This window comes from Lepus europaeus, chromosome 5 (genome assembly GCF_033115175.1).
Source record: "Lepus europaeus isolate LE1 chromosome 5, mLepTim1.pri, whole genome shotgun sequence".
Lineage (NCBI taxonomy): Eukaryota > Metazoa > Chordata > Mammalia > Lagomorpha > Leporidae > Lepus > Lepus europaeus.
Window position 1 is genome coordinate 59,008,846 of NC_084831.1, and position 13,235 is coordinate 59,022,080.

At 36.2% G+C, this 13,235-nt stretch overlaps 1 protein-coding gene across 10 annotated transcripts in view; it reads left to right on the forward strand.

Annotated features, from left to right (window-relative positions):
- The window catches only part of MIER1 (MIER1 transcriptional regulator), a 68,660-nt gene extending 58,890 nt beyond the window's left edge, over positions 1-9,770 (forward strand). For all 10 annotated transcript variants that reach the window (XM_062191497.1, XM_062191507.1, XM_062191498.1 and 7 more), the window contains 2 exons: positions 3,658-3,797; positions 6,412-9,770. In XM_062191497.1, the coding sequence (XP_062047481.1) occupies positions 3,658-3,797; positions 6,412-6,740 (469 nt within the window). In that variant the 3' untranslated portion in view covers positions 6,741-9,770. The remainder of the gene's footprint in view (positions 1-3,657; positions 3,798-6,411) is intronic.
- The last annotated feature ends 3,465 nt before the right edge of the window (positions 9,771-13,235 follow it).

The following is a 13,235-nucleotide window of genomic DNA, read 5'->3' on the forward strand; positions in this document are numbered from 1 at the left end:
ATATAATACATCAAGTCAGATTATGTCTTCCTTTTTGTTACAAGCTTTGTATAGAGGAAAGAACATGAACTTTTGTGAGTTCCCTTTTCCTAGCTTTCCTGAATCTTTTTATCTAACATGCGTAATATTTAATAACTAGTAATATAATTCTAGCCTACTCCAGTGACAGATACAGGATTTTATGTCTACTCTGTGTGAAATGTTTTTTATATGCCTAGTTTAGTTCCTGTGCATCAAATTGTCATTATCTCATTCAGTCTAATTTTGGAATGAAACATTCTACCACCACCACTGTATAGTCTTATCCTTATTCTCTGATGTTTACAGAATACAAAAAGCTGTGATTCAGTTTGGTCAGTATGTACCAGTAAAGATATTCTTAATGCTAGCCAGATTATAAGGATGTGCTTATATATATTTTTTTGAATGTGTTTTTCAAACTCCTAGGCTGAACTGTTTCTTGGTCATGTTAATTTATAGGTAGGTGTCTGTTGGTCACTTCCTAGGAAGAGCACATGCTCCAAAAGCCAGAGCAAAATAATCTGAAAGAATAAATGAGCATGATTGGCCCCTGAAAATCATGGGACAATAGACTGTGTACCATATCCCCCATTATTCAAAGCTGATGATGGCTAAAGTGGAATTTGATATATAGTAATAGTTCACATTTTATTTAATTGCTTAATGTAACTAAATTTATAGTTAAATATTTTTTTCTGGATTATTCATTGGTAGTATTCAAGCATAATGACATAGAACTTGATACAGTGATCCAGTTGCAGAGTATATCTTACAATAGTCACGGCTTTCAAGCTATTCTATAGGGAAAAGCAATAGTAATATCTTTCATTTTTTTCACCCATTTCAGAAATAATGTTTACACACGAACTACAGTCAATCTGTCGTCATCAGCAGTAAGAAAATAAGAATTGCCATGCTGGGTCAGACCCATGCTTCATCCAGTTTTCTCTTTCAGAAAGCATCACCAAGGGAAGTGTTGTGGGCTGGCTTAGTTGGTCCTCTGTGATGTCAAGCTCAACAGGTTAGGTAGGGATGTACCACCAAACCTTCTAGTTTCTCTAATAAATCTCTCCATAGTTTCTGGAACCTTTTTGAAGATACTTCACTCTGTAACTCTGATTCCTCTCAAGTATTCTGTAGATGGAGTAGCCACAATTAAACATAATCCATATCTTCTTTGTTCTCAGGCTTAAAGAATTAACAGCGGTCCCCTGGTTTAATGGTATGGCATGAACAAATGTTTTTCCCTTTAGGCAAGAATACCATGGTTTTGTAGCCTTCAGTTACATCCCCTTTTAGTCTTTCATAAAGTATTTTTTATTTTTTCTTAACTGAAATTTTTTTTTTATTGAAGCTCATTTGTTTTAGCTGTGTTATATCCTCTGTAAGAAATGGTGGCATTGTTTTCCAACATGGCAAGAAATCATGATTTTCTGTAAACATGGAGAAATTTTTCTGGTTTATTTCTTATTTCCTGTTAATACTTGCATTTTAAGTGATTACATCAAAAATTAAGTTAAAGCTTTTAGAGAAAAATTTGAGTAAATTTTTACATCTTTCTAAGGTCAGAATCCCTGGCTCAAAGCACTTTCAGGAAAGTTGTTTGTTCATCTTCCATTTAATTATTACATTCCATTTATTATCATAATGGAGCATATTTGTCACTTTCTTGGCTACAAACTGCCTTGGAAAGGTCCTCCTACAGAATGTCCCTGTTCACTGCCTGGAGAGTCGGGAGCCACGTGCAAAATGGAGATTGTACTGTAAAATACTCAGTCTTCCAAGTGTAAAAAAAAAAAAATGGAGGCAGGGATAAAATTACCTTGGCATAACTCCAGTTCCTGAATACTGCCCCAACTTTCTGGATGGTCTTCCTGACTCTTGTTTGTCCTTTCCTAAGTGTTCTGGATGCATTCATCTTTAGGAAATAATGATAATAATTACTGTTATTCTGTCACAGTGTCATTGCTATACTCCAGAATTTTAAATAATTTACTGTCTAATCAACTCCAGCTTTCTTTGCTCAGTCTTTTAACATTCTCCATTATCCATTCCCACCATGCCGTGTTTTTGTTCAGCAATTCCTCATCATATGTATCCTGTTTAATTAACCTTAGTATCTGAGGTCTTCAGCATAATCATTTGTTTCTGTATCTTTCAAAGTTGTTATGTAATTATCCTACAATTCTAATGGATAGAGCTGAATAGGTCTTAATGATCATGAAATTTAATTCCCTCCATTTACTGATGAGGAAAATAAATTTAGAGTGTCAAATTGATAGGTCACTATCATGCATTTCTGGGATACATGTTTGAAATTTCAGACCATTAGAAGTTTCTTGAGGTCAGGAATCATGTCCCTATATTTATTTTACTTCTCATAATGCACGGGACACTGATCATATAATTTGAGATTTTAACTACAAATTAAGGTTATGTTGTCAGCTTACCACACTTGCAGAAAAGTTCTAAGAGCCGTCACTATTTACTTCTTACTCCATTCTTATTCTGCTTGCAGAATTCTCAGATTCCTATTGTACATATTCTGAAGGAACTTTAAAATACAGTTTTTATTGAACTTCTGAGTCATGGACAATTTAAGTACCAGTGGCACAGAGCACACAAAACAGACTAAAATTACTGCACTTGGCATATTAAACTCTTAATGCTGTTATCAACAGACTTTTCAATAAAGAGGTAGAAAGTAAATATTGTAAGCTCTGAAGGCCTTGTGATCTGTCACAACTACTCAGCTGAATGGTTGTTACATGAAAGCAGTTGAACTCAGCATTGGCTGAGTCCACTATTTATAAAACAGATGGCCAGCCCACAGGTCATAGTCTGCTGATCTTTGATTCAGTGATTTAGGAGCACTTCATGCACATATCTAATACCATAAGACAGGTGGGATTTACTGCATTTTGTAGGTACAGACAGCAAACATCAGTGAGACGTATTTGGCGCAGATCTGACATCAAGTCAGTTGTCACTTACTTATAACTATGTAGTTCAGGAATGATTTAGGGAAGAAACAAGCTAATCTCTAATGAGATAATGATAGGATAAAGCCAGCAAATACGCCTAGGAATTTAGTTAGCTTATTAAAGCTCAAATCTAATACAGAATATATTTAGGAAGGTTTTGGGAGGTGATTAGGCCTTTTTTTATAGGCCCTACTTTGTCTTTCAGGTAATGCCTTTAAGATCCTTAAAATCCTGTCGGTATATTCTTTTGTATTCCTGATGACATCATCCCTATTTCTTCCCTTACATACCCTCCAATTTTAGTTGGGCCACTTGAGCATTTGCATACAATTTAAAATGTTTTAAACTTCATTTAGCTCTTTAAAATTTACTAGTTTAAAGCCTTTGTGCATTTTCTCCTATAAAGTATAATCAAAAGGTGCTTTCCATTTAAACGTTCAGATGCTGGTGCAGTAGACGAGGTATTGGAATATGAAGGTATTTCAAAAGTTCATGTAAAATAGTATTAAAAGATAAGTTTTGGGTGTAAAAATATTTAAAGTCATATATGCTCATATTTATTAATAAAGAGTTCTAAATTTAACCTCGAGCAATTTTAATTTTCGGCTTTTTTAATAGAAGATAATTGGCTTTTATTTTATTTTATTTTAAGGGATTACATGGATCGTCTTCTGGATGAAAGTGAAAGTGCTGCTTCCAGCAGAGCACCATCCCCTCCCCCAACTGCTTCAAACAGTAGTAACAGCCAATCTGAGAAAGAAGATGGCACTATAAGCAATAGTAATCAAAATGGTGAGCAACCAAAGAAATGTTTCTTTTGCTTTATAAGAGGTACTGTGCTTTCAGTAGCTTAAGAATATTCAGTTTGGGTTCCTTTTAAGCTTCCAAAGCAGAAAATAAAAATTGCAAGTAACAGATGAAGCATATATAATATCACTGTACATTAATACTACCACAGAATACAAAGTGATTGGATAGACTGCTCATTGACCATCATCACTAAGAAGTAACTTTAATGAAGCTTACTGTTAACAGCTATCATTTCTTTTCAGAAAGATTTTTTTTCAGGAGCAATTTTTTTCTTTTTATGTTTTTTGTTTTTTGTCTTGGTCTTGCTGACATAATACCTGGATATAAGTATTTCCAGTAGTTCTTATATGAAAACTACAGCCATTTCACATCAGAAGTATTTATGAAATACCTTGAAAGTTTTTAACAATCAGGAAAATAGTTTATAGATGAAAAGAAGTAGATAACAAGGGTACTATCTTGAGTACTTTTCTTTGATAACATTATAACATTGAAGAATGAGAAAAGATGAAGTGTTAGACATTAATACAAAAAATAACTGATTTTTTGCTTTAGAATGGTCTTCCTAAGTAAGAGTAGCTAAGCAGAAAAATAAGCCCCACCCCCAGGCACTACTCTGTAGGAGGAAACTGGTGAATAAGAGATGGGGGAGGGCCAGTGGAGAGCTAACCTTCCCTTAATAGAAACTGGAAGAGAAATGTAGTGAGAGCTTTTTTTTCTTTTTTAAGATTTATTTTTATTTATTTGAAAGAGAGGTATCTTCTGTCTACTGGTTCATTCCCCCAAATAGCTGTAACTACAAGAGCTAAGCCAGGCCAAAGCCAGGAGCTTTTTCCAGTTCTCCATGGGTGTTCCACTTGGGCCATTTTCTGACACTTTCCTAGGAGCATTAGCAGAGAGCTGGATTGGAAGTGGAGCAGTCAGGACTCAAACCAGCACTCATATGGGATGCTGGTGTAGCAGGCAGCAGCTTAGCCCACAATGCTAGCCCCACAGTGAAAGCTTTGATCCTTTTTCTGACCTTTAGTCCCATCCTTAACGTTGCTACTGGAGTGTCTATACTTAGTTCATGTCAAGACTGCTCTCTATGTCCCCTCACTACTTCCCCTTCTAAGAATAAGCCAGGAAAAAAAAGAAAAAAAAAACTTAGGGTCCAGTAACTGTATTCTGATCCAAGAAGATTCATTGACATGATGTCTAATGCCAGCTGCATCCATTTTAAAGTACAGTAAGAAGCTGAGACTCTGACTGTGAGTCTCTTTTTTCCTGTTTAACATCTTAGGACCAAATCATTTTTTTCTTTTAGTATTTGATGAGAACTTATTTTTCACTTACATCAGGTATTAGAGTCAGTTCCCCAGATTTTCCAAAGAAAGGATAGAACTTCTTAACTCAATTTTATTTCATTTATAATGGGGTGGGGTTTTATTTTGTTTTAAAGATTTATTTTATTTATTTGAAAGGCACAATTATAGAGACAGAGAGGATGAGAGAAAGAGATCTTCCACCTGTTGGTTCACTTCTCAAATGGCTGCCCAGCCAGGAAACAAGAGCTTGATCCGGGTCTCCCACATGGGTGTAGGGACTCAAGGACTTGGGCCATCTTTGCTGCTTTCCAGCAGGGAGCTGGATTGGAGGTAGAGCAGCCAGGACTCCAACCGGAGCCCAAATGGTATGCTGGTGTTGTAGGCAGCAGCTTTACCCACTACGCCACAACGCTGGCCCTTACAATGAAGTTTTTTAGAAGTTAGTGCCTTGAAATCATTTTTAACCTAATCACTGTCTCACCTAGCTTTCTGGGGGCTTGCTGCTCTTAGAATTGTTCCAGTCTCATATGCTACATAATCCCTGCATTCATGATTTGAGTGTATTTTTGACTTGGGGGAAATAGAATATTTTCTTTGACCAAAATGTAATATTTGAGATTCACCTATATACTAAATATTTCCCAGGTAATTACATTTTAGTTCTTTCTAGTGGTATATCCTATATTTTACTTGCTATCAATTGTATATTTTTGGATGCTGCAGCATTAACTTTTTTAATACTAAGACATAGGACTTCAGCCCACTCAGATAAATATAGAGTTATCTTTTAAATGCACAAGACCCATAGATTTACATTAAGAATAAGAAACTCATGGCATCCTGGTTTTATACAGCAGCAGGAAGCTTAACATTGATTTTGGTTCTACATGGTTTTACAGAGTTACAGCTCTTTTACTAAATCTGAATAATTTATACTTATCTGTTTATGCCAATTTTTTGTCACATAATACCTAAAATGCTTTTAAATTATGCCAAATTCTTTTATTTCCCTTTATTAACTTATTTAATCTTCACAGCAGCCCTGTGAGGTGTATCTCTATGATCCTCATTGTATATGTAAAGAAATTGAGGGACAGAAAGCACAAATAACCTGCCTAGAGTCACACAGTAGGAACAGGGCCAGAAATCAGATTTTATGTGTGTATGTATGTCTGAACAAATTTGAGACTACTTTGTTAATGATAGCTGTTTCACAGTAGCTGTTTTGTGATAGTTTACAATTTAACAATTTCATATGAGCAATTTTATTTACTTTCTTTCCAACTCAGGGGTATCATCTAATGGACCAGGTGAAATATTAAACAAAGAAGAAGTAAAAGTAGAAGGGCTACACATAAATGGACCAACAGGTGGGAATAAGAAGCCACTTCACGCAGATATGGATACTAATGGTTATGAAACAGATAACCTTACCACTGACCCCAAAGTTGCCCATATGACTGCAAGAAACGAAAATGATTTTGATGAAAAAAATGAGAGACCTGCCAAAAGGCGAAGGATAAACAGCAATGGAAAAGAAAGTCCGGGTTCTTCTGAATTTTTCCAAGAAGCAATGTCACATGGAAAATTTGAAGAACTTGAAAACACAGATGACTAAATTTTAAACCTATTTTACTTTGTTTGGAGTAAACTCTGGTGTGACTAAAATTTTCAGGGTTGATGGGTTACCTTAAAAAGTTGATTTCCTTGATGCAGTTAGTAAAAACTTGAAAATTTGAATTGAGTCCTAACTTTAGAAAACATAAGATTTCATAATCCTGCCTTTTGTGAATTTTTTTACTTTAAAATAGTCAAAAACCCTCTTAAGGATATAAAAGATAGTTTAACAAATTTGAACTAAAAATATATCTATATATTATAATTTGATATATTAATCATAAAATTTCACTACAAGGTAATTTTTGCTTAGTTTAATACCGAGGAGTGCTAAACACCAAATTCAAATTTCTGCTTAACACCAATTTTTCTGAGTTGCTTCAAATATCTTTATAGATATTCTTCTCTCCATACAAATTGAACATCATTATTTAAGGAAACCCTTATGAATCCTGAAAGTTATGCTAGCATGATTTTTTATATATAGAAGTTTAAAAATAAACCAAGTCAGGTTTGTATATGTAAAATTGTTGACATCAATGATGTCTTTCCATATTCTTATCTGGGCTTAAGAAATACATTCTGTATTTTTCCAGATTCTTTGTAGCCTTTGAAAGATTTTTACAGTACATATGTCTTGACTGAGCTGTCCTTTCTTAATACAAAAGCTTGTATAATTTTCTTAACTTGTACAGTTGGTAAACTTTTATGAGAGGAATTGATATTCTGAGTCTGTCAGCTTTCATTTTATTTTGCTAAGGTTTTTCTAATGAATTTTTAAGTGTTTGTGTAGTAACCAAGTCATGTTTCTTATTCAGGTAGTAAAAAGCATTCATAAAGGATTGTGAAATTTTTTTTTCCAAATTTCTACATAAAGATGGATAATTTGAGAATTCTGAAATTGAAGCATGATGCTTAGACTGCAGTTTGTTTTGCATTTGCTATAATTTTCAGAGTTATTTTTAAAGCAGAAGTTTAATGTCAGTTTAAAGTACTTAAATGTGTCATGCTGACCAGAATCCGGTTGACTTATTTTTATATGCATTATAAAATTTCCCAGTTTTGCATTAGACAGAGGGGAACAGGTCAAGTGATATTTAGATTTTGGCACACACAAGAAGTAATTGTTGGCAGATGATACTGATTTTTATGAGGAACATGAGATGAAGTTTGAAAAGTTTGCAGACGTTCCTGTTACAATCCAGTTTTTCAGATTTGATAGTGTTTTTCCAAAATGAAAAGAAGATACATAGTAACCACTGCTCTGTGTGATTATGAATAGGATTATCCATCTTCATAGCCTTGTAAGAGTACCACTTTATTTTTAGCGCAAAATTCTTATTAAAAAATGTAGTTTTATACAGCTAGCTGATAGACCAATCTATATCCAACTTTTATAAAATATTTTAACTCTCGTTTTTCTCACACAGGCGTACCCTAATGCTTCTTTGATTTATTTTCAGCCATCAGTTCAAGAGCCACTGCCTTTTGAAAATAAATCTTCTCTGGTCTTATTTCTAATGGCTCAACTATCTAACTCAACTTAGTAGAGATTTGCACTGAGAAATTATTGTTTAGACCTTACCCCCATGAAGTATTACTGTTAACATAGCTTCAGACTGCTTCCTTCACGAATGTGAACAACTTTTTTTCCCAAACAGTGTTAAAAGCCACTTTACAACACTTGACTTCATAAAGTATACATTCACTGTCATTATATGCATATCCAAGTAAATCAAAGTTTTGGGTGGAAGCGTTGAGAAACGTGGGTTTTTGTTGTTGTTTTGTTTTACTTAAAACATTAATTTATCCAGAATAGCAGTTTTACCAGATGGTCACAATCCATTTTTTAAATCAAATTTTATTAAATGAATCCAAAGCATCCTAGCTGTTTGTCAAAGATAACTACAGAAATGTTTCAAAAGAATGGTGATGCTGTACTTTTCAAACTGTTGCAATATTAGAATTGCCATTTTTACCTTTTATTAAAAGATAAATTTTTGTTTGCAGGTTTTTTTTTAAATTCTTGCAAACTATTATAGGAATGTTTTAAGTAAATTCTCAGGCATGTTTGCAAATACGGCACATGTATAAATGTTAGGAAATTTTACTTTATTGTCTTTTTAAAGTATGCCTAAAGACATTCCACTATGATACATAATTCTCAGCTTTTCATAAAGAAATATTTAATTGTATTTTGTGTTTATACAGGTATTTTACATAGTACTTTGTTCATAATGCAGCCACTAGAACTTGATAAGTCATTGCACTATTTAAAAATGTTTAGTAATATCATGAATTTAATTTGCTTAACATTTAGTACATTTCATAACTTTTGAACTCTTGACAAATTGCATTTGGAAAAGAAGCCTTTGTTAATAGTTACTTAGACTGCCATCCCATCCCCAAGCCTGGCAAAGCACTATCATTCTCATTTGGAATGATTTTCTGTTTCCTGATGTGTTTTTAAACAGAGTTCAGAATCTGCAACTCAGTTCAGTACAAATCTCTTGACCTTTAAAATGTATTTGAAGTAATATTTAAATAGGAATTTAAAATTATGAATTAGATGTTTTTAAATTTATGCATAGTAATTTTGCACTGTAAAATAATTCCCTTCTCCCATTCCGTCTGCCATTCTGAATATGCTTATTAAAATATTTTTTTAAACATGTTTGCCTACATTATGCTGTGTGAATGCTTCTCATTAGATTAGTTATTAGGTTTTAATTATATATTTTTCAGTTAGTATGATGCACAGTTATTTACATTGCAAATGTATACGGTCTCTGTTCCATTTATTCCTAGGCACAGTGCACTGAGTAGTTTTCAGTGGTTCCTGGTCCCGTTTACCTCATCTTGGATGATTGATTTTTTCCTGTTTCTCTCCTCAAACATCTTTTAGTTCCTGGACCTCTATTCACACTATTTCTCTTCCTCTTGAACTATATAAATATAAATAATTTGTTCTCTTCTTTTGCAGTAGAGTTCATATCACATAATATTTTGTAAAATAAAGCTTGTTTTGTTATACTGGCTTTGCTATCAGTGGAAAAATAAAAGTGGGCACTTTGAATAACTAAGGGTTTATGAATTTGTGTAGGCAATAGTTAGAGGTGTGCTGAGAACCCCAAGGGAGTTTGACTGGCTGTGTGTTAGCACTAAATACTAGAGATAATAAGGTTTTCCCAGCCATAGTCCATACACATGATGAATGCCAGTGTGAAAAACTATTTAACATAGGAGCAGGTATTTCCAAATTTTAACATTTTATTTTCTCATCATTTTGTATTACGTACTTCCGATAATTCAGATTTTTTTACTACAGAAATCAGCTCCATTCTTTTATAATCAAGTTCCTCCAAGAATGGGCTTATTCCATTTATTTGAGTGTCTGGATTAATCTCCTTATTTTCTATGAGCCCATTTATTCAATGCTCATTTATTCAGTATTATGTTGATTTTTTTTTTTTCCTATATATTTTATGTGAAAGGAAGACAGATGGAGAGGCCTTCTGACCTTTGGTTCACTTGCCAGATGACCACAACAGCCAGCGCTGGGCCAGGCCGAAGCCAGGAGCCTAGAACTGAATCCAGCTCTTCTGTGTGGGTTGTGGGGATGCAGGGACTTAAGTCTTCACTTGCTTCCTCCAAAAGTGCACATTAGCAGGAAGCTGGATCAGAAATGAAGCCAAGCCTGAAACCCAAGCCCTCTGATACAGGTTGTGGGCATCTGAAGTGTCACACGTCTGGCCTTCTAACACATTTTTAAAGCCTGCTTATTCTGTGAAGACTTAACATACAAATTTGAACCAAATTCTAGTACTTGTCAAAATGATAGTGAAATTATCCTGAAATTTAAATATTTTCCTTATGTTTTCATATGTCTATTAGCCGTCAAATATTTGCAAGCCTCTATTTTTGCAAGTGCTTTAGAAATGTATGTTTTTGGGCCTGGCGCCATGGCTCACTGAGTTAATCCTCTGCCTGCGGTGCCAGCATTCCATATGGGTGCCAGGTTCTAGTCCCGGTTGCTCCTCTTCCAGTCCAGCCCTCTGCTGTGGCCCGGGAAGGCAGTGGAGGATGGCCCAAGTGCTTGGGCCCTGCACCCGCATGGGAGACCAGGAGGAAGCACCTGGCTCCTGGCTTTGGTTCGGCGCAGCTCCAGCTGTGGCGGCCATTTGGGGAGTGAACTAGCAGAAGGAAGACCTTTCTCTCTGTTTCTCCCTCTCACTGTCTGTAACTCTACCTCTCAAGTAAATAAAAATCTTTAAAAACATGTACGTTTTCTTCAAGAAGGTAGCAGAGAAGACCAAAAATAAATAAATAAATAAATAAAGGATATGACTTCAGGCATATAATTCTAGCTAAATAAGATTTTTCTCATTTGTTAAAAATTACAAAACATGGCCGGCGCCGGGGCTCACTAGGCTAATCCTCCGCCTTGCGGCGCCGGCACACTGGGTTCTAGTCCCGGTTGGGGCGCCGGTTCTGTCCCGGTTGCCCTTCTTCCAGGCCAGCTCTTTGCTATGGCCCGGGAGTGCAGTGGAGGATGGCCCAAGTGCTTGGGCCCTGCACCCCATGGGAGACCAGGATAAACACCTGGCTCCTGCCATCAGATCAGCGCGGTGCGCCGGCCATTGGAGGGTGAACCAACGGCAAAAAGGAAGACCTTTCTCTCTGTCTCTCTCACTGTCCACTCTGCCTGTCAAAAAAAAAAAAAAAGGAATAAAATAATTTAAGAAAGAAAAAAGAAATTACAAAACATGAAATGTCTAATATTAACAGCAGAATTGATGATAACAGACCAGCTGTATATGTTTCAGGATTCACCCTGTATCTTCTCATTGGCTGTACAGTGATCACTACTGTAAAGTGGGGGAGTTAGCAGACTTTTCTGTTTTTAAAGATTTATTTATCTGAAAGAGTTATATAGAGAGTTAGAGACAGAGAGAGGTCTTCCATCCATTGGTTCATTCCCCGAAATGGCCGCAATGGCTGGAGCTGAGCGGATCCGAAGTCAGGAACCAGGAGCTTTTTCCTGGTCTCCCATGTGGGTGCATGTGTTTTAGCAGAGAGCTGAATCGGAAGTGGACCAGCCAGGACATACAGGATGCCGGTCTTCAGGCAGGGGCTTTCACCTGCTGTGCCACAGCACAGGCCCCTAGACTAAAGTTTGGAAGAGGTGAGGCCTTTTTTTATTTTTTATTTTTTTTTAATTTATTTGACAGAGTTAGAGAGTCAGAGAGAAAGGCCTTCTTTCCATTGGTTCACCCCCAAAATGGTTGCCACGGCCAGCACTGCGCCGATGCGAAGCCAGGAGCCAGGTGCTTCCTCCTGGTCTCCCATGTGGGTGCAGGGCCCAAGCACTTGGGCCATCCTCCACTGCACTCCTGATCCACAGCAGAGAGCTGTACTGGAAGAGGAGCAACCGGGACTAGAACCCGGCGCCCACATGGGATGCTGGCGCCACAGGTGGAGGACTTGGTTAGTCTACAGAGCAATCGTGTTAACCCGTTAGAGGTAGAGCTCAGTTATTGTGTAGGAAAAAAACACCAACTGGAGGTTGGTGGACTAACCAAGTGAGCCATGGCCCCTGAGGTGAGGCCTTTTGATGAGAGAAAAAGAGATCTAGTTCCTGAGTTGGGAATGATTTCTTCTAGAAACTGATAGAGATCAAGAAGAGAATGGCATCAGAGTAGACTAATCTTGAGCTGTTTAAAATTCCTCACAGGAAAATCTAGGTTAAAGGAACAAACATTTCAAAAAGAGGGATTTTTCAGTACTTAGCCTACCCTTTTCACCAACTGTGGCTTAATTGAGTGAACATGATAAGTCAGTTCTTGGTAGGAGCTAATAGTTGCATTCAGAATTCTGAGTATGTTCTTTTAGGTTTGTTTATTTTAGAAATGCTCTATTATTTTCCTCTGAATGTATTTGTAAGTGATAGAAATTAGAGTGACTAGTACTGAGTTTTAAAACAGCTTGAATTAGCTTCATAAGGTGATCTGCTATGTGACCTCCTTGTTGCCTGCACTTTCTTCCACTGTTCAGTGAAGTTTCCATTTAAAAGACATTACAAATCACACTTGCACTATGTCTACAAAAGTCGTAAGGTGTATAGCGGAGTTTGTGAACAGAGATGAGATAGCATGGCCAGGAAGCGGTCTTCATTTATGCCAGCGTAAGACTTAGTTGGATTCATAGCCAAAAAGACTGGACCTGGAACAAAGACAGGTATTTTCTTACATACGGTTTTAGCTTCTTTGTCTGCCTTACATGGCTATGTGCATACATTTGATTGGAATTCTAATGTTACATGACGGCCACAGGAGTTGAAACCATACTGCACATGCGTATTTAGTTAGTGATGGTGGTTTTTTCCTACACAATAACTGAGCTCTACCTCTAACGGGTTAACACGATTGCTCTGTAGTAGCAAGCAGAACCTGAAAGCAGTTGAAGCATTAATAGACAAGCAGATAATGACCACATT